The following is a 21,873-nucleotide window of genomic DNA, read 5'->3' as shown; positions in this document are numbered from 1 at the left end:
CTGTTACTTTAACTAGTGCTGCTTATGTTGAATGGGTCATCTGTTGAGATTTGCCACTGTGGGATATAAAAAAAGTTGATATACAGTCTGAAGTTTGTTTGTTGAAATCATTCATATAGTGAAATTTAGCACAAACTGTTTCCCTTCCTGATAGAGCTCCTACAACTTCAAAAAATGATCTTGATTTGGAGGGATATGCTTGATTTTCCTGCCTGGCATCCCATTCTATATATTCAAATTCAAAATATATGTTTCCCCCCAAATGTACAAAAATGTAAACTGTTAGGGTATAGGAACATGCTAGGAGAAATGCATTACTTATTTAGGCTGCATCCTACAGCAGGCCTGCCTTGATTATAATTCTCTCTTCATAGAGAATTATATTATCTTTTCTTTCTTTCTTTGTTAGTTTATACAGCTGAAGGGGAAAAAAAATCAGGAGAACTAGATCAACTAGAACTCTGGAGAGGCACAGATACCCTCACTGTTTTTGTGTTTGAGAAATTCACAGGCTATACACTGGGGGGTAGCGGGGGCGGAAAAATAAAGGCAAATGCTTAATTACTTATATTGCAAGCATCATAAGTTCTCCCTATTTTGTTTTTTCTTCTGTATTTTGTATTTTGTTTTTCTTCTGATTTTCTACATTCTGCTTCAGAGGGTGTTTAAAGTCTGCTATTTGAGGGGAAGGATCTAAAGGCCTCCCCAGCCTAGCCAACCATACACATGCTTTTCTCCCTCTGGTGGTGCAGAAGCAGGGGGAGTTTAGATCCTTTGGGAAGTCTGTGGTTCAGCATGGAGGCCAATGGAAGGTTGGATCAGCAGGTGAGAGGCCTCCTGAGGAGAGCAGGAGCTGATTTTTTACACAAGAATAAGTTTTGGCACGGGTGATTCATAAAAGCACATGGGTCTGTGTGTGCGTATGTATTTGTGACTGGTTGGTCAGTAGCTAATACAGTATTCTAGATTTTGTTCAAGGTTTGGCCTAAGGCCTTCTCTGATTAGTAAAGATTTGTGTCCCTTTCAAAAATGTTACATTCCAGAGAATCTCATAAGGGTAATTCTTGAAAAACCAACTCTTTTATTATTTGCGTCAGGAAATTTTATGGGAGCTATAGCTCTGAACCACTGAGGAGAGAAATTGATTGAGCTCAGGAGTTCCTTCCTAAGTGAAAGTGCCTCTTGAAAGCTTTCAAAGAGGCTTGAAAATACAGCAGTAGCTTTCCCTGAAGATTTCTCCTCAAAACAACCATAGTCCTATCTTTCGGCCATGAGGTCCCTCCCTGTGGGGTAAAGAGGTTTTTTTTTTCATGCCTATTTGGTTGCAGATCAACTTTGGGAGGAGGGGCTGGGCAGGACATTTTGCAATTTTGCAAGTGGCATGTGGTTTTATAGAAAAATTAAAGAATTTCAATATTAATAGAGGTTTGGACAAAGGGCTGCTAAGTGTAGCCAGAGTTTTAAATATAGTAGCTTTAGCAAGTATAGATAATCCTCGCCTTACAACCACAATTAAGCTCCAAATTTCCATTGCTAAGCAAAATAGTTGTTAAGTGAGCTTTGCTACATTTTATTACCTTCTTTTTTAACCACAGTTGTTAAGTGGATCATGGCAGTTCTTAAGTTAGCTAAGTGAATCTGGCTTCCCCACTGACTCAGAAGGTTGCAAAAGGTGATTACATGATTCCGGGACCCTGCAACAGTAATAATACATGCCATTTGCCAAGTGTTCAAATTTTGATCATTTTTAAAATCATTTTAGTATTTTTATTGCCCTGTATGAAAGGAAGAAGGGAGAGATACAGCACTTACAATGAAAGAATTTTACATATGGCAACTTTAGAATTCTAGTACTTGTTACACAGAATATAGAAAAGGTCCATGTGTTTGGAATTCCATGAGGAAGCAATTCCTTTCTCTAGTGTATTCATCCTGTCTCATTCATGTGAGCTTATTGTGTAACACGGCTATTTAAGCAAGCATTCCCAACTTGGTCCCAAAAGCTTTTCTGAATATTCATATATTTATTAGTTTATCATAATATAAAATGCAGAAATATGAAGAGAAATGGAAAAATAGGGGAAGAAAAAGGGAAGAGGAAAAAGTATAGGGAAAAGGAAAAAGAAAAAGAAAAGCATCAACTTCCATCTTTTTGGCACAGTAAAAGAAGATAATAACATACAGTCTCAACTTTTATTTTTGTGTGATAATATATACAAGCCATTTCTATAACAACAAACAGTGGTGCAATTCAACTGGTGTAACAACCGTTTTGGTGACTGCGCGCTTTTTATTTATTTTTTTTAGAATTTTATTTAATTAGAATGTGTTCTAACTATTCTTGGAGGATTTGGAGCAATTTTAGTATATCCAGTAGGCAGCCCATTTAGAGACAGGCCAACCAATTACTATAGGTAGATATGAGCAAATCACTATGGGGCAGTAAATTGTTAATTTAATTTTGATTAACAAGGAAGTTAGATTTTTTGTCTTTTATATTCCAAAGTAACTTAGCTAGCTTAGTTAACTTAGATTCATGTGGGAGTGAGAGGGAAATGGAAGGAAACATTTGGTGTGCTAAATGTTTTGGCTTGAATAGGTCTCCATTCATTATATAGAATCAAGATATTTGTTCCTGGAGATAGATAGGTTATCACAAATTTATTTATTAGACTTTTATCCCACCTTTATTAAAGTTATTTAGTGTGGGAAGTTCTTGTTCACTTTTTGCCCATCAGTAGTGTTAAAATTTCATATCTGAAAAGGTTTTGCCCTTCATGGATATAATCATTTGTAATTATCATGATGTGAGTATACAAATTGGTAGAGGTAATAGTCAATCATCATTCATTAATCTTAAACTATTTGTGAGGGTGGAAGAAGGAGTGCAAGACCGCCAAAATAAATGTACATAATTGGTGCATGAAACTCACTGGAAGGCAAAAAAAAAATTTGGTGGCCAAAAAAGAAACAGGAATTCAAATGACACAATAAATGTTATAAAAACTAAACATTGTATAAACCAGCTTTATGAACAGAGGCTAAAATGTAATTAAAAAGATGGCAGTCTATTCTAAAGATGCTTTTAAGAGAGGTCTTTAAATAACATTCATACAAATGTACATAGTTTTGTAAGAGATAAAAAATAATGACAGCATGTAATATTGAGATGTATAAAAATGGCAAGTTGTATTACTGCTAAACTTGTGAGTAAATTTTATAGCACCAAGTCAGAAAGCAAAAAATGGACACATTCCAAGATGTATTCCAGAAAGTAGAAAAGATTGGGGAGGGCACCTATGGAGTCGTGTATAAAGCAAGAAACAAGCAAACAGGCCAGTTAGTTGCGCTGAAGAAGATCCGTCTTGATTCGTAAGTACTGAAGCCTAAACCTGAACTTGTAGTTCATAAATATGTATCATAGGATATATTCTATAAATATCAATATCAAATATATTTTCACAGATAGCAGTTCCTAAATCTGCTACCCGTAAACTGATTTTCAAATAACATTTTGGAATACAGACTATAAGAAAAAGTGTTGGTGTTTCTTGAAATATGTTTGGGATGAGGGAAATGTGGATTTCTAAAAAAAATTCTGGTAGATCTTGGTTATAATTTGTTCATAGTGATAATATGACTTTCTTAACAGATTCCATATCAAGTATATTTTAAAGTATCTAACAATATAATAGCAAGTACCTCAGGAGCATAAGCTATGATGAATTTGGGCTCAAACTGGACGTATGAATATAGTTCTTTGCGTTTCACACTTTTTCTAAGTGGCAGCTCTGTGTGTTCACTTTTCCCTTTGAGACACAACTGGGCCACATAGAGAAATTGTATCAGAAACCAGGAGCATCTCGATCTATTTATGTTCTATCTTTTGCTAGAAAGATTCCCAAATATCCTATCCAGGCATAGACATATTTGGGCTTTTTTATTTTCCTTAAGGAACTGTATTATATTCCCTTACACCATGCCCTATATGTCAGCTTCATAGCAGTGGAATAAATGGGATACCTCTCTACAGGAACAGTCTTTTTGGATCATCTCGGATAGTGAACAAATATTCTCTATCAGGATGTGCATAGTAATGCCAAATGTTAAACTTGAGAAAATGTTTTTTTAACCTCTGGCATTATTTCTATAAAAGTGTGGCTGCTTCAAGCAATGCACCAATAATTCATAACTAATAATCTGACCATAAGAATTTTTAATATGTGATAGGTACTTGAAAAGCTTCTGAAGCTTACTAAATTAAATTCTATCTGTCAGACTTCCTCTCTTGCTTTATGTTGTAAGCCCTTCAATAACAACTCTGTACACCCTCAGAACAAATCCACTGCTTGCTTAGGTCCCTTGTTTTAAAACTTATGGGGTGATGGCAGAGGTGGTATTCAGCAGGTTCTGGCCAGTTCTGGAGAACCGGTAGCAGAAATTTTGAGTAGTTCGGAAAACTGGCAAATACCACCTCTGACTGCCCTCTCCCCCACCTATTCTCTACCTCCTGAGTCCCAGTTGATTGGCTGGGTCTTCTTTTGTTGCCCTGCACAGGAGAACGGAGCTAGAAAGCAGGTTAGTGCAGTGGGGAGGGAATGGGATTTTGCAGTATCCTTCCCCTGCCACACCCACTAAGCCACGCCCATTAAGCCACACCCACAGAACTGGTAGCAAAAAAAATTGAATCCCACCACTGAGTGATGGTTCATCTTGACAGGTGGGAATTTGTAGATTAAGAGTAGCTATAGCTTTAATTAAAACCATAGATGGAATTTGCGATCAATCGTGACAATCCCCATAGGACATGAGGATGTTGAACTATCCTGCCCAAAACATTCCTTAGAAAGATTGAAACTGCTTCATCATAAAATGTCTTCCCCCCGCAGGGAGACAGAAGGCGTACCTAGTACAGCAATCAGAGAAATCTCACTGTTAAAAGAATTGAAACATCCAAATATAGTGAGGTAAGAAAAGCTACTGGTTTTATATTTGTTAGGATATATTCTATAAATATCAATATCAAATATATTTTCACAGATAGCAATTCCAATATTGCATTTATTCATACATAAAAATAGACTTTAACCTAACTCTTACATGTTTAACTTGTGTATTGCGATGTTATCCCCTGCCTCCAAAGAATTTATATTAGCTTGCACAATTTTCCTTTGTTGTTATTTATTTATATTTATTTATTTGTTCAATTTCTATAGCTGCCCATCTCAAAAAAGTGATTGGCAAAGAACCATAACATAAATTATAAAAACTCTGAGAGATGAGAGAATTGACCCATGTCACACAACGAGTTTCCTGTAAAGATTTCCGATTGGATTTCCCCTAATCTATTCTTAAGGCACTGTAATCACTCTATTACACTGATTCTCCTTCTGCTGTATTGAAGAGCTTGCAGTAATCATGCTTACATATTTTATCGAAATCTAAATACTCAAGTCACTGTGTTTAATTTTCTTCTAGGCTCCTTGATGTAGTGCATAATCAGAAGAAGCTATACTTAGTCTTTGAGTATTTGAATCAAGATCTTAAAAAGTACATGGACTCATCTCGTACAGGAGAGCTTCCTCTAAGCTTAGTCAAGGTAGCAAGTGGCTCAAATACCCTCCCTCACAGGCCCCAACCTGGAGAACCATCCTTTATCTGTCTCTGGCAATTACCTAGCAGTAGCACACTTTCAAACTACTTTCAGATTGTTCCTTTGCAACATGAATATTCAACCTACTACTTACATGGACCAACAATCTTCTCTCTGGCCCATTGCAGTCAACAGTACCTTTTGTCTGCCTGCCAAAAACTGATTGTCACATTCCTAGGGATGCCATAGACACCAGTGGTGGGATTCAAATTTTTTTACTACCAGTTCTGTGGGTGTGGCTTGGTGGGCATGGCAGGGGAAGGATACTGTAAAATCTCCAGTTAGAGATGGTATTTGCCAGTTCTCCGAACTACTCAAAATTTTCGCTACCGGTTCTCCAGAACTGGTCAGAACCTGCTGAATACCACCTCTGATAGACACCCTGCCAGCTATACAATTAGATGTCTTGGAAGCTGCAGGAAAGGACTGTTTGGATAAGGGAGAAGAAAAAGAAAATGGGGGCGGGGGAGGAGGGAGGAGAGGTGATTGTATATATCTGTATGTCAGAAGTGGTATTCAGCAGGTTCTGACCAGTTCTGGAGAACCGGTAGCGGAAATTTTGAGTAGTTCGGAGAACCGGCAAATATCTCCTCTGACAGGAGATTTTACAGTATCCTTCACCTGCCAGGCTCACCAAGCCACGCCCACAGAACCAGTAGTAAAAAAATTTGAATCCCACCACTGGTGTATATATATATGTATGGTTATAGGAAGCCAGGGAGATAATCTTGGAGAAACCACCCAGAAGGTATTAAGGCAGGGGTCCCCAAACTTGGCAACTTTAAGACTTGTGGACTTCAACTCCCAGAATTCTCCAGCCAGCATTGCATGAATGAGTCCAGGAAGGCAGGAAAGTGTTCGAAAAAGACAGACTAGCTCACCTTGCAAGTCCCTAGAGTATAAGTGGGAGGAAAGGGAAACCACAGGTGGACTTGCAAGACTGTTACCATAGCCTGGTCCAATAAAAGTATAGTATAACTATACTTTATCATAGAAGTATACCTATGCATTTATTTTTTTCTGATTTGGTCTACTTCTTAGGGCTGGCTATGTGCCCCTGGTTGTTTTTGGCTCCTAATTGACCAGCTGGTATCCCATGTGATTCTTGTGCTCAAAAAGGTTTCCAGTTCCTTTTGCCTGGAATGTTGCAAAATCTTTGACATATACTTTATCCTTTTTTCCTCTGGCTTATGATAGAAAACCTAGTTTTGACAGCAGTTATGAAGTTGTTATGGGAAGAATTAAATATTTAATCTTTATTCTTCCTGCTGAGATTGCTTTTCCAATTGCATCCCTTTTCAAATCTACATGGATTTCCCAACCCATGTTTAGAAATTCATTTTTAACTGTAAAGGAAAAAAAGATTTCAGGAAACGATCTGGCATTGCAAAAGTAGCAGCTGTGCAAAAGTATTAAACAGCTTTATCTCATGCTGGTTTTTTTTAAATACAAAATGTTATCCAGAAGCTGTTGTTTAAAGGAAAAGGGCCCTAGAATGCTGACATGCATATAATATTTGAAAAGCCTATAACATTGTCTTCATTCAAATTGTATCTAATTCTCAGTGTGGAATAATATATCTGAAACCAGAGTTAAGTAAATGCTGCTTCTTGGTGTGAAAGCACTAGGTTAAAAATCAGGTGATGGTGAGATGTAGTCCTGTCTAAAGTCATGTTCATGATCTTGGGCCATCACTTGGACCATCACAGAGTGAGGAAAAATTTTATTCCAGTCCCTTCTCCCAGAATTACAGTGCCCAAATGACAGTCGATCATGTTTCTCCAAACCACCCAAAGGGGAATACTGTCATTCTCCAGGGCAAAAAAACATATTAACCTGGAATCTGTTTATTTTGTTTGCTAATTAAGATGAAGTCATCTAGTTAGCAAAACATGTAGACAATCACCACGTGGCTGCTAAGATATACTATACTATTCTAACCTTTTGTAGCTGTCACTATTTTGGAAGCTCATATATGGTAGCAGAATTTTGATATACATCATAGGAGCCATGGTGGCACAGTGGTTAGAATGCAGTATTGCAGGCTAGGCAAATGAGGACCGAAATTGTCGGGAGCAATTCACTGACTCTGTAAACTGCTTAGAGAGGGTTATAAAGCACTGTGAAGCTGTATATAAGTCTAAGTGCTATTGGTATTTTGCTTAGGAAATGATATGTCAGCCTTATAGTTCCTTCATATGTACTCTCTGAACTTTTTCTTTCTAGAGCTATCTTTACCAACTGTTACAAGGTGTAAGCTTCTGTCATTCTCACAGAGTTATCCACAGAGACCTGAAGCCACAGAATTTGCTCATAAATGAAATGGGAGCCATCAAACTAGCCGATTTTGGCCTAGCTAGAGCTTTTGGAGTTCCCCTACGTACCTATACGCATGAGGTAATGTCTGTCTCTCAGTTACATAGGTTGCTGGGTCAGCCCCTGAAAAGAAAACACACAGAGATAAGTATGCATGTGAGAAAGAGGGAGCTATATTTGTAGCCTCTTCAAAAAAAAATCTTAGGTGTAGCCCTAAGAACCTCTTGAAATTTACCATTAAATTTTCATTTTTGGTATGATAAAAGGGAATTTGTTAAAACACATTGGAAGTAAATCATTTGGGGTTGTGACAGACCTATTTAAAAGAGTTAGGCTCTTCTGCTGCCCAAAGCAGGCTGGTGCTGGAAGATGTATATAGGGGCCATAAGAAAAAGGGTGGCCCCCTGCCAGTATAGAAAGGGCAATAATCTCATCCCATAATGATCACCTGACTGCAGCAGATAGAATGGTCCACCCAGAGTAAAACTGCTGCCTGCTTATAGAGGAAAACACTAACACTAGAAAACTAAGGGGATTTTGAACTGTTAAGTTATATCAAAAGAAACTGTACTGTGATGTGTCAAACTAGTTGAGATTTTGGATCAAGATTCATATAAACAAGATAGGGAAAGCATACAGAGCATATCTTCTGGAATGTTTTCTAATCCTTTATCTCAGCTCTACTCTGGATCTCATGACTGGGGAGAAAGTAAGTGTGTGTGTGTGTGTGTGTGTGTGTGTGTGTGTGTGCGCAACATTGAAGGACTGGATCTTTTTTAATGTAGCTTCCAGTCAGATTCTACTGATTTTTCAGTTGGGGACTTCCCTTGCATTAAATATTCTAGGCTATTTTCAAGGTTATTCTGAAGATGGATCTTGAGTTGTTTTATGGCATATCTTCTGAATATTAAATTGGGTTGGAAAGAATAAAAAGTGATTCCCTTCGGATTATTATGGCTGATATTCTCAACCAATTGCATTATGTTACCTTGACATAAAGAGGCAAGGGTCCTTTCAGTGACTAGAGCAGATAAGCTTATTATTTTGTAAATGGAGGAGGGTAAAGGTAAATTTTGTAAAACAGCCAATCTCCACCAGTCTAGAATTGGAAGGTGTTAAATTAGAAAAAGGGTTTATGTCTTTTTAAATTATCTATGTAGCCTCCAAGACTTTCATATGAACCGGAGTGTGAACTTTCTTGGATTTTAGTTTCCAAAAAATGCATATCCAATATTGATTTCATAGAAATCTCTGATGAAAGCCCTTAACATGGTTGATCTGAGACTTGGATTCCCTCCCCCCCCCCCTTTTTTTTTGCCTTTGAGACTATTCCTTCACCAGATCTTTGGTCTATTTTTCTGTCCATCTCCCACATGATATTGCTTTTTTTGTCCAGTGCTTTCTAGTAAAGGGGGAAACTAGAACAGAGAGAATATCAAGAGATATGAAACTTGTTTGACGTAAAGTAATAGAGGACATTGAATTCCAGCAGATTGTATTGATGTAACTTGTAGTAAATGACTTGAAAAATGTTCAATGTGCTTTGGATTTATGGTTCAACATAATAAATGTTTCTAATTAATCCTGAGAAGGCCTTATATATCAAACAACTATTAAATTTGATTCCTTTTAGGTGGTAACCTTATGGTATCGGGCTCCTGAAATTTTACTGGGTTGTAAATATTACTCGACAGCTGTGGATATCTGGAGCATTGGCTGTATCTTTGCAGAAATGGTAATATTCTTCATCTTTTTCTGTTTCAAAGGAACATCATAATCACAATATAAATGATGAAAAATGCATATGCAAAAAAAGGGCTTTGTGGGTGCCTATGTATTTTTTTAATTCCTTTTTCTTCATCACTACACATTCTAAAAGATATCATGAAACCTATCTTGCTTTCTCTTCCTGTCATTTCTAATTGTTAGAACTCTAATCTGAAGTTGGACAGTTTTCTTCTGGCAATTGCAGAAGCCATGTCTGGGGATGTCATGGTATTATTACTGAAGAATTTCTTTTTTGGGATGAGTTACAAAAAGCAAACATTATGTATTAAGCCTCACAGAACAGTACAAGGATGACCTCAAGATGATAATGAGACTGCAAGTAGCCTATCCAAGACAGATGGTTAGTTTTAGCAGTTGTAACTATAAAAGGAAGGATGAGGAAGATTTAAAGGAAATTCAGCAATGGCAATAATAGTAGCACTTAGATATATATACTGCTCTAAACTGCTTCACTGCAGTCTCTGACAATTTACAATAACAATAGCACTTATATTTATATACCACTTTACAGTGCTTTACAGCCCTCTCAAAGCGGTTTACAGAGTCCATATATTGCCCCCAACAATCTGGGTCATTTTACCCACCTCGGAAGGATGGAAGGCTAGTCAGCCTTGAGCCTGGTGGGATTTGAACTGTCAAATTGCAGCAGCCGGCAGTCAGCACAAGTAGCCTGCTGTACTGCACTCTAACCACTGCACCCACTGCGGCTCTTACAATGTTGTCATATAGCCCCCAACAATCTAGGTCTTCATTTTATCGACCTGGGAAGGATGGAAAGCTGAGTCAACCTTGATCCCAGTCAGGCTCAAACTTCTGGCTATGGGCAGAGTTTGCCTGAAATATTGCATTCTAACCACTGTAGCACCACAATTCCTACTTCCTTGTTTCAATATTATTTGCCAAAATGCCATTAAAAGCTTACGCTTTAGTTTACTTCATTAGTCTTGAGTCTCAGCATCTAACTAAATTCCCTCAAGCTTCAAACATATTATTTCCCTTTGTTTTTGCCTACTTGAACTGTTCATGGGTTTATAAGACTGGAGAACAGTATAGAAGCAGCCACTGGAGGTTGCTAGTGTCTAAGAGAAGCATGATTTTACAATACTAAATTAAATGTGTATAAAGTCCTTCTCCAGGTATCTTTTGCAATACTGTATTTTGAAACAGCAAGAGTCATAAATATGGTCTATGCTTAAAAACTAGTTTCGAAAGATAAATTTAAGCTAATTTCTAAAGTTTTATCTACAAGAGATCAGTTAGAGTACTGTTCTTTTCCAGATAGCCAGAACCAGGAAAATGGCAGAAGGAGAACCAGGAGTACAGGTGAAACTCGAAAAATTAGAATATCGTGCAAAAGTTCATTTATTTCAGTAATGCAACTTAAAAGGTGAAACTAACATATGAAATAGACTCATTACATGCAAAGCAAGATAGTTCAAGCTGTGATTTGTCATAATTGTGATGATTATGGCTTACAGCTCATGAAAACCCCAAATCTACAATCTCAAAAAATCAGCCTGTGGCACTGCTGAGGTGTTATGAAAGATCAGGATGCTTCAATAGCGGCCTTCAGCTCTTCTGCATTATTCGGTCTCATGTCTCTTAGCTTTCTCTTGGCAATGCCATAGATTCTCTATGGGGTTCAGGTCAGGAGAGTTTGTTGGCCAATCAAGCACAATAATTCCACGGTCATTGAACCAGGTTTTGGTGCTTTTGGCAGTGTGAGCAGGTGCCAAGTCCTGCTGGAAAATGAGGTTAGCATCCCCATAAAGCTCGTCTGCAGAAGGAAGCATGAAGTGCTCCAAAATCTCCTGGTAGATGGCTGCGTTGACCCTGGACTTAATGAAGCACAGTGGACCAACACCAGCAGATGACATGGCTCCCCAAATCAACACAGACTGTGGAAACTTCACACTGGACTTCAAGCATCTTGCAGTGTGTGCCTCTCCATTCTTCCTCCAGACTCTGGGTCCTTGGTTTCCAAATGAAATGCAAAAGTTGCTCTCATCAGAAAAGAGGACTTTGGACCACTGAGCAGCAGACCAGTCTGTTTTTCTTTAGCCCTGGTAAGACGCTTCTGACATTGTTTGTTGTTCAGGAGCGGCTTGACAAGAGGAATACGACATTTGAAGCCCATGTCCAGGATCCGTCTGTGTGTGGTGGCTCTTGATGCACTGACTCCAGCCTCAGTCCACTCCTTATGAAAGTCCCCAACACTTTTGAATGGCCTTTTCCTGACAATCCTCTCCAGGCTGCGGTCATCCCTGCTGCTTGTGCACCTTTTTTCTTCCACACTTTTCCCTTCCACATAACTTTCTATTAATGTGCTTTGATACAGCACTTTGGGAACATCCAACTTCTTTTGCAATTACCTTTTGAGGCCTTCCCTCCTTATGGAGGGTGTCAATGATGGTTTTCTGCACAACTGTCAGGTCAGCAGTCTTTCCCATGATTGTGATTCCTACTGAACCAGACTGAGAGACCATTTAAAGGCTCAGGAAGCCTTTGCAGGTGTTATGGGTTAATTAGCTGATTAGAGTGAGACACTTTGAGCCTAGAATATTGAACCTTTTCACAATATTCTAATTTTCTGAGATTGTGGATTTGGGGTTTTCATGAACTGTAAGCCATAATCATCTCAATTATGACAAATCACAGCTTGAACTATCTTGCTTTGCATGTAATGAGGCTATCTCATATATTAGTTTCAACTTTTAAGTTGCATTACTGAAATAAATCAACTTTTGCATGACGTTCTAATTTTTTGAGTTTTACCTGTAGAAATAGTTATTAGAATGGCTCATTTCCTGCTAAAGATCATTGGCAAATTGCATAATTTTTGCCCAATAGATTGTCTGAATTTCACTCCCCCAAAACTGAGCTACTGAAATTGAGCCCTCTGTTTTTTCAGTGCATGTGTTTGTTACATTTGGTAGGAGCTTTGTAACTGAAGGTCAATTTTAAAAAGTCTAAACAAGCCCACTGAAATTCTTCAAAGATTTTCTGATCCTTTTGCCACAGTTCCTCTCTTGCATTTATAAATTGATATAAATTGTGAAAGTGCAATTATATCATGTGGACCCTTTTCCCAATAGCTCTAACAATAGTTGTGTGTTGCCATTTTGGAGTGGGAGATTAATTCTAAGTGGAAGCAGGATTAGATAGACTAATTTCAAAGTACTGAACTCTACACAGGCATTGAAAGAATAATGCCTAACTTGAGTCCAGGCATGTAAGGCAAAAGAGCTCACAAGGAGGTTGTTCACAAGGTCTACAAAACCACTTCAGTCCAGAGGAAGTATTAACTTTGCTCTGGTTTGTAATAAATTAGAAACTGCTTCAGAAACTGATAGACTGCCGTTCCCAAAAACGGCACTGAAAAAGCATTGGGAGCTGATTTCAAAATGATGCAAAACACTGAGGTCTAAAAGCTTACAAAATTATCAATATAATTCAATTTCATATATTACTGTTATATGTGTCCTGATGAATAGGATAGGTGTTGGATATATGTAGATTTCTAAAGTATTTTCATTATTTTATCATCTGTAATGCTTTTGGTCTTTCTAGAGAAAATCTATCTGTGGTGTCGGAAAGTTGATACCAATTTGATGGAACATAATCAATTTTTGGTGGTGGAGGGAGCAGAGGAGAGACAGAGAATAGTAACTTGATAATGAAGAATTTTATGAATATTTTGTAAACCATGTACTGGAAGAGTTGTAGAGGTCTGTTGTTCTTTTCGCATTGATACTTGGTAGGCTACTAGATTGTTCTGTTCTGATTCACCAGACTTTTTTTTATAATGGAAACATTTTATTTGGAGAGAGTAATGTTACCCAGAATGAAGATCATATGTGTAATAATCCAGGTGAACGATCCTTCTTCTCCTTTGTCCAGGTGACTAGAAAAGCCTTGTTTCCTGGAGACTCTGAAATTGACCAACTCTTCCGGATTTTCCGCACACTTGGTACTCCTACTGAATCACTGTGGCCTGGAGTCACAAATCTTCCTGACTATAAAGGAAATTTCCCCAAGTGGCCAAGGAAAGATATGAAGGTGATCATTCCAAACTTGGATCAAGATGGACGAGACTTATTGCTGGTGAGTAGAAGACTTGCAAAGAGGTTGTAATTCTTTTTTAATACTTCTGACAAGAATTGGAAAATGTCCACTGCAAGAATTGGAATGTATCATTTTGAAATTTAAAGGAAGGCGATTTCTAATTTCTATGAATTATGACCTCTCAGCATGCATTGACAAATTATCCCACATTTGTATGAATGAGAATGTATGAGGCAGCTTGCTAAATCAAGCCAAAGGCCCATTTAGTCAAGCAGTCATTAGCAGGATAGAAGTGGACTTTTTGACAAAATGAGGACTGCAAAGGATTATTTCAGGGTTACTTGAATTAACACTGAAGGGTTTGCTGTAAATGGGCAGGATTTAAAGATCAGTTGCAATCATATTTCTCTCTTTCTAAATTACAGCAACTACTAGTGTATGATCCCAACAAGCGAATCTCAGCCAAAGCTGCTTTGAACCATCAATATTTCTGACAAGCTCCACGGGATGCTAAGCAATTTGTGGTAGAACAGTATGGTTCATGAGATTAAGAAGTTCTGGTTAATGCTTTGCTGGAAATAGCTACCGGATCATCTCGTTCTAAACAACGTAGCAAAGGAGCGGCCGTAACCTCCATGAAAAATGTTCTTGGCCTTTTGCCCAGTTTAATATTCATGCAAACATTTTGACAATTGTAAATGATCCAGATCCTTGTAAGGACTGATAGTTCTTCTTTAACAGAGGTGAAAAAGCTTGATGCTTTTAGTACATGAAAAGGAGTAGTATGACTTGCTATCTGAGAAGTAGAATGACAAAAAAAGTTGAACTAAATCCAGTTTCTGTAATATATTATTCACTCTTTGCTGCAGTTCAAGTACTAGCATTACAAGATATGGTTATTATTATTTAGATTAGACTAGCACATCCTACAGTAGCCTAGGCACTGATGTTGATTTTTTCTTTTTTAATATGAACTCAAGTTGTATTTCACAACACTATTGAAAACTAACCATGCTAAAAAAAGTGTGAGTGTGTGTTTTGAGTGGAGGAACTAGATATTACAGTTTCTTTCTATAAGTATCCATCATAAAAACAAGAACTTTGTATCATCTAGACTATTAAATAATTAAGAGGCTTCTTTAGCTGCAGTTTGGGTTTTCAGAAATATTATTGCTTCTAATTAAATAAAAATATCAAAATCTGATAATCAATACGCCAAGGCCTGAATTAGATACTGTGGGACATACATAAAATAAATGAATAAATAAATACTTGAAAAATCCTATTTGTTGATCTTAACCAAATATACTGGTTGAAGGTGGAGACCATGAAATCTCTGGATTCTGATGGAACTTTGACAATATACAGATAGAAAGACAGAAACCTTACACTGATTCAGTGGTCCCTTGTGTAGTCCCTTGTGCCCACTGGAAATGTACTCTAGAGGCCAGTATAGGAAATTACAATACACAAATAAAATCTGGAAGAATTCAGTGAGAAGTCCTTGTTCCATTATCCAAATACTGTGGTTTTATTTTTATTTGCATTTGTAGAAAAGCAACCTAGCATCCAATAGTAGTTCTTTTCTATGGATTTATTTTTAAAATGGCTGTTAGTACTTAAGACATTTTATCATTCATTGTTGATGTTGATGTTAATATTCCTGTTTGCATAAATAAAAACATGCATCAATAACTTTTGCATTAATGCGTTTTGAGGGTTGTAAAACTGTCAAAAATAGCTGTAAAAGGAGGCAATTTGAAGACAGTTATAATCAGTATCCCTATTTTGAATGTGAACTATATACCATAAAAAAGCAGTAGAAACTTCATACCACAGTATCTAGTTAATCATTTTAAAACTAGATTCTAGCCCTGTTGCCCAGGTAAGTGGCAGTACCTAGCCATGTATGGCTAATCTCAATAGACTAAGTAGGGTCAGAACTAGTTAATACTTAAGATGGGAAACCACTATGAAATACTGACCTATAGATTAGACTGCAAAGAAAAAAAAGTCTTAAAAGAAGAATATGGCAAAGCATTTTGTTGCCAAGAAAAATATATACACATATAGTTCAGTGCAATATGGAAAGAGATTTTTAATTTTATATATAGCTCTTTTACAATATGTACGAAATGACTAGTGTGTGTTCTCTAGTGACATTTGCTATTAATTTGATTTGCGTTTTATTTCTTTGCTATTTCTGTTACCTTAGACTTAGTCCATTCTCTCTCCGCTTCCATGTAATGTTTGACGCTGCTACTTTTTGAGTTCTATAGTTTTATGGTTACATTAGGATAGAGAATCTGTGGTTCTCAGATGTTGCTGAATTCTAGTTCCCAACTGAGGACTCAGGAACATGTGAAGCATTATATATACATCAGACGGAAAGGGATTGTTAGCTGTTTAAAAAAAACCAGGATAGCAGTCAGTATTTTAACTTTTATTGCATGCATGATCTTTAAACTTCAACTATTGTGACATGCATCCCTTTAGACTTTACAGGAAGGAGCTATTTCATAAGCATTTTGGAAAAAAAATCTATTAAAAAAACCCCTTTATTCCCTATAATAGATACTGTATTTACTCCCATATTAGATTCCCTTCTACTTTTGGAAATACTTCTGTATGAAGTACTGCTAACTTGGTATAATGAAATAAGTCCAGCTATCTAATATAATACACAGCTATCTATAATTGCCAGATACTTTGTTCATCTGAACATGACAAGGCGAGGATAAAAAGCATTTTAGACTTTTTACAATTCTAAAATTATACTGCCTTGCTTAGTGCCTGAATTGAGGCAGAGCAGCTGAATGGACTGCAGACTGATATCCTTCGGAGGTAGCTGGGAGGAGGAGGAGCCCACTTAAAGGATCTTTCTGGCAATGAGCCATGGCCTCCTTATAATGGATCTTCTCTTTGGTGATAGGATCAACAAGATCTTTTTCATAACTCGATTCATCTTGCAGTAATGTGGCCAGGTCACTACTAATCAGGCCTGTCTGGATAGCTTCTGATATTGGGATACGTCCTGTTTTCTTAGGATCTATTAGTCCTCCAGTTAGGTGTTGGACTTGTAAATAAGGAAAGGCGTTATCTTGAGTTATCCATCCTTTCTGAACTGCTTCTCCTACAGCCAGTCTTCTCTTGGTGACAGGATCTTCAATCCCTGTGAAAGCCTTCTGAGCATTCAACAACCTCTGTATGTAAGTATTATCGATCAGTCCTTTATCAAGGGCTTTGTGGACAGAGTAGCGATCTCTTGAGATAAGATCAACAATGCCTCCAGTAGCAGCTTGTGCCTCTAAAAGCTTTTGGGCTGTCATTGGATCCACCAATTTCTTACAAAGTGCTGACTTAATGTTATATTTGTTGTCGTAGGTGGTGTCATACACTCCAGCGATAGGAAAAGTATCATCACAGAAAGCCATCTGTGGGCCAGAAGAGAAGAGGCTTTGTTTTTGTTGAAAAACAGGAGATGAAATTGGAGACTTGGAAATGATTGCACCTAAAGAAAGGGATGTATTCTGCTTAGTTTCCCCTGCTACAAGTAGAGCAAACTCAGAGATAGGGATTTTGCCTTCCTTGTAAAGTTGGTATTCTTCTTTTGTAATCCTTTTGAACCGCAGAGCATCATCAATGGAGTACTGTTTTCCACTCTTTTTATCAAGAAGAACAGAAACATCCCCTTTGGATCCCAGGGTTGTAATTTCTTCCCAATCGCATTCTAGTTCTTGCAAATGGATATACTGACATCTATCTATCATGCCTCTCTTATAAGCTTCATAGGGTGACATATCTGTACCAGTGTCTGGATCCAAAATAGATATCTTGGTAGAGAGATTTGTCTCTCTCATCTGAGTCTCATTGTTCAGTTCTTCTCTGTTGATTCTGGATTGAAGTTCCCGGATGGTCCTCTCTTTTTCATAAATATTATCCTTCTCCATAAGTATATCTGATTCCAGACGAGAAACCTCCTGGTCAAATTGGATCTTCTTCTGCCTGTCACTTTCAGTCTTTTGGCTCAAGAGCTTGGTCTGTTCTCTAAGGAAAAGGGCTTTTTGTTGCTTCTGTTTTTCTAGTTCCCTTAATTTATCTTCAAGACTAGCTTTTTCTTGCATTGTCACATTCCGAGTTTTCTGGAGATCAGCTTCTTCTCTGGTCCATGTGCACTTCATAGCTTCTGCTCTCTCAATCTTCTCTTTCAGATGTCTGATACTTTCTTCTGCATTTTGCCGAGCAGTTCGTTCTTTGCTTAGCATTTCCCAGAGACGTGTTCGCTCATTTTCAAGCACTCTGTCTTTTTCTACTCTGATTACTTCCTTATATATTGTCTTTTCCTGGGACTTCGTCTTTTGTAGAACTTCAATCTGGGCTTGAAAGTTCTTGCATTCCCTCTGGAGGCTCAATACTTGAACTTTCTCCTTATCTAGTTCAGTTCGCAAATTGGTAATAGATTGCTCAAGAACTGGATCTTTCTCTACCTTGATTACTTCCTCCATGATTATTTTTTCTTGAACTGGAACTGGGCTTTCTTCAATTTCTTTTATCCTCAAAGTGATCTGCCGCATCTCCTTTTCAAGAGCAAGCCTTTTGTTTCTGTCGTCCTGGAAGTTCAGCAGCTTTTCATTGTCTTCCACTGTTGCCCGAAGCAATTGGACCTCCTGTTCCATCCTTCGCCGGTTGCCTATTTGTTCGTCTAAACTCCTGCTCAGCCTCTTGTGCTCTTCCCTAAGCTTCACATCTTTTTGAGTAACAACTACCTCCTGCACCACCACTTTTTCCTCAGGCTTCCTTCTCTCCAGAAGCATGTGTTTATTCTGCAGGTCATAGATGGCATCTTCTGTTGCTCTTCTCTTTTGTAATATATTGCGTACTTCTTGGCGAAGACATTCAGCCTCTTTTTCTAATAGAGGATCATTCTCATATCGGACAACCTCCTTCGTAACAACCTTAGTTTCAACTTTGGCTCTTTCTCTTTTCCACTCATCTCTTTCTCCTTCTAACCTGATTAGCTGTTCTTGGGACCGACCGTTTGCATTCACAAGATCATTTAGCTGTTCTTTTAACCGGTCTATTTCTCTCAATATCTCTGGGCTCTTTTCTGTTTTCACCACCTCTTGGATGACTTCTTTAAACTCCACAGAAGGTGCTTGGGATCTAAGAACTTTCAGTTCAGTCAAGGCTGTTTCTACCTCCTGATCAACTCTTTTTCTTTTCCTTGAAATTTCTTGGAGTTCTCGCTTCAAGTGTGCTATCTCTTCCTCTGTTTCTGGGTCTAGGTGAAAAATCTCATTGACTCTTTCTTTTATCTCCACCCTAGGCTTTGACTTCTCCATAGTGCTGTATTTGCTCTGCAGCTGCGTCAGTTCACTGGACAGTGACAAGTTCTTGTTCCTCTCCTCATCAATAAGCTTTTGAAGAGTGGAAGACTCCTTTAGGAGCTCCGGATCTTGCTCCACTTGTTTTATTTCTCTCACGACGACTTTGGGTTCAGTTGCTTCAATCAGCTTCTCAAGATCCTCAATTTTGCTTTTCATTTTCCCTATTGTATCCATTACAGACTTCTTCTTGAAGCTATCTTCATCAATTTGCATTTGCAGTGATCTGATTGCCTTTAGCATTTCTGGATCCTTCTCTAACTTCACCACCTCTTTTACTACTACTTTCTTTTGAATGTTTGATTGCTTTTGCTCCAGGAGGTGCAACTCTTTCCTGAGCTGTTCAATTTCAGAGGAAGAAGTTGAATTATCATGTAGATACTTGATTTCTTCTTGGAGTCTTGCTGCTTGGGCATTTAGATTTGGATCTTTCTCTGTTTTTGTAACTTCTTTTGTAAGCAGCTGGCTTTTCACAACCCTTCTATCTTTTTCCATTTCAAGCAATATATTATTCATTTTCTCAATATCTGCCTGTAAATTGGCTCTTGTCTTCTTTTCATTCTCAATTTGATTAGAGATTTTAGCAAGATCACACTCCAGAACTGGATCCCTATAATAATCAATCACTTCTTTCTCCTCGATTCTTTCAATGGGCCGTTGGGTTTTCAGTGACAAAAGTTTATTTCTCTGCTCCTCCAGTTCTTGCTGCACATAGGCTTTCCTGCTCTGTTCCTCTTTAAGCTGAGACTTCAGGATTTCAGATTCATCTATGTTTTTGGACTGCTGGGTTTGTTCATGCATTACCTGCACCATATCACCTACTTCTTTCTGCAGAAAGAAAGGGAGAAAAAAAGAAAACAAAAAGAAAGTATTGTTGATTCTTAATATTATGACATTTACTTCCAGTCCTAAACTTCTGTATGACTGGCTCCTTGGAAGATGTGGCAACATTTAGTGAAACCACAAAAAGTGAGATTAAACTGGGATTAAGAATTAAATCTTAACTGAGCCATGAACTCACTAAATCCTTCTAGGGGAATTTAAAAAAATACCTACATGGAATCCTTCAGATTATTCACTGGATTCTGTATTTAGCAAAACACAGTATGGCCTAAGAATATATAGGGTCAGATACTTAAGTGCAGACCTAAAAAACAAACGAACCTTATTAAGAATATTATATCCTCTGATATAAAGCCTGCATCATGTATACACTTTTTTCTGTATGTGACAGGGGAAAGGGAAAGGAGGCTGTTCTGTTCTTTCAGTTGGAAGCAAGCAAAATAAAACACTCCATTAGGCTTCCAGCCAGGGAAAAGAGAGCAGAAAAAAAAAATCATAGGAAGGAAGATGTCACTTGTTTTTCCTACCTGTTTCTAATGGTCAATAAGGTAAAAAATGCAACTTTAGAAGTTTTAACATTCTTCAGAAGATCCAATATGCCTTAGGTAAATCATTGTTTCAACCTTTCTTCCCTTTTCTAAAACAAAGAGCTACCAATACTGGCTTAATGACTGAAAGTATTAATATAAAGCATTTTGAACTGAGAAAGTACTGCCCAAATATTATTCACAGTTTTATTTCAACATTCTTGGGCAATGACAAAAATATGCCAGCAGTGGTAAATACGAACTGTTATACCAAAGAACTACAAATGGGATGAAATCTTGAAGGTTATAAATTTTATTTCATTGAAAAAAAACCCAGTCCTCAGATTTTTGGCTTTTTATATTTACTGAATGTAGAATTGAAATTTGCCTCCACATTTTAAATTACTTTTTTAAAAGTGCAGTTTTGCTTTCTGAAGTTATTTGAAAGTAGAAACAATTTTCAACCTGGATCAAATATTAAAAAATAAAGTTGTGGTGAATGAGATATGGGATATTATTATTAATGTTGCAATTGTGATTAGGAATTCAAAGAAATAAAATATAAACATTGCTGTCCTCTTTTGTTAAAGCATGTTAGGAAATTATAGTTCCTGTATCATGTACACATAGAGAGGCAGAAGCAATTCAAAATAACACTCTGACTTGCTTTAATCCTGAAGAAAAAAGAAACAAATGAACTTTCTTTTCACTACTTTGTAAGAGATGCTCTAAATTTAAGAATTATCCATATAATCTCAAATGATTTAGACATACCTTATTCATCATTTTCTTGGCAAATTCCAACCAACAGATTTGTTGTTTGTTTTCAGCGACAGTTTCTGCATAGAGTTTGGTCATATCATTTTCCTAAAGCCAATTAACACAAAATATTATTCAAATACTGCATTTCCTCTATCAAGGTAACTAGCACCCAGTAAACTACAACATTTATTTTTAAATATTAATTCTAGATCATAGTTGAACAAGTTGAACCGCTTGGGCGGCGGCGGGTTGGACTAGATGACCTACAAGGTCCCTTCCAACTCTGATTATCTGTTATCTGTTAAACAGCTTTCTGTGGAGTTAGCAAAATGCTATTCAATGATATTTAATTTGGAGATAAAAAATATTTATTTTGAAACATCAGTAATACAACTCTTTACGTGTTTATTCAGAAGTAAATTTCAACATGTTCAGAGGATTTTTACTGCCAGATATTACAAACTATATTTAGGCTGCAACAACTTTCTTGTCTTGGCCTTCCTGCTATTTGCTGGGAGTATGTTAGGTGCGTTTT

At 37.4% G+C, this 21,873-nt stretch overlaps 2 protein-coding genes across 4 annotated transcripts in view; one reads left to right on the top strand and one right to left on the bottom strand.

The window, feature by feature from the left end:
• The first annotated feature begins 574 nt into the window (after nucleotides 1-574).
• The window catches only part of CDK3 (cyclin dependent kinase 3), a 55,770-nt gene continuing 34,471 nt past the window's right edge, over nucleotides 575-21,873 (top strand). Inside the window, exons 1-8 of one of the 3 annotated variants that reach the window (XM_026702028.2) lie at nucleotides 575-825; nucleotides 3,224-3,372; nucleotides 4,890-4,967; nucleotides 5,479-5,599; nucleotides 7,880-8,050; nucleotides 9,603-9,704; nucleotides 13,658-13,861; nucleotides 14,248-14,448. In XM_026702028.2, coding sequence (XP_026557813.2) covers nucleotides 727-825; nucleotides 3,224-3,372; nucleotides 4,890-4,967; nucleotides 5,479-5,599; nucleotides 7,880-8,050; nucleotides 9,603-9,704; nucleotides 13,658-13,861; nucleotides 14,248-14,316 — 993 coding nt within the window. In that variant the 5' untranslated portion in view covers nucleotides 575-726 and the 3' untranslated portion in view covers nucleotides 14,317-14,448. Of the gene's footprint in view, nucleotides 826-3,223; nucleotides 3,373-4,889; nucleotides 4,968-5,478; nucleotides 5,600-7,879; nucleotides 8,051-9,602; nucleotides 9,705-9,898; nucleotides 10,098-13,657; nucleotides 13,862-14,247; nucleotides 14,449-21,873 lie in introns of those variants that run through there. The other 2 variants (XM_087924842.1, XM_087924841.1) reach the window with 2 other exon arrangements.
• Nucleotides 16,251-21,873, bottom strand: part of EVPL (envoplakin) — a 44,377-nt gene continuing 38,754 nt past the window's right edge. Inside the window, exons 21-22 of the mRNA XM_026702027.2 lie at nucleotides 21,351-21,443; nucleotides 16,251-20,034 (exon numbers count right to left, since the gene is read on the bottom strand). Of these exons, the coding sequence (XP_026557812.2) occupies nucleotides 16,609-20,034; nucleotides 21,351-21,443 (3,519 nt within the window). The 3' untranslated portion in view covers nucleotides 16,251-16,608. The remainder of the gene's footprint in view (nucleotides 20,035-21,350; nucleotides 21,444-21,873) is intronic.

This window comes from Pseudonaja textilis, chromosome 2, assembly GCF_049901715.1.
Source record: "Pseudonaja textilis isolate UNSWEBS1 chromosome 2, rPseTex1.2, whole genome shotgun sequence".
Lineage (NCBI taxonomy): Eukaryota > Metazoa > Chordata > Lepidosauria > Squamata > Elapidae > Pseudonaja > Pseudonaja textilis.
This window is presented reverse-complemented; position numbering and strand designations above follow the sequence as displayed.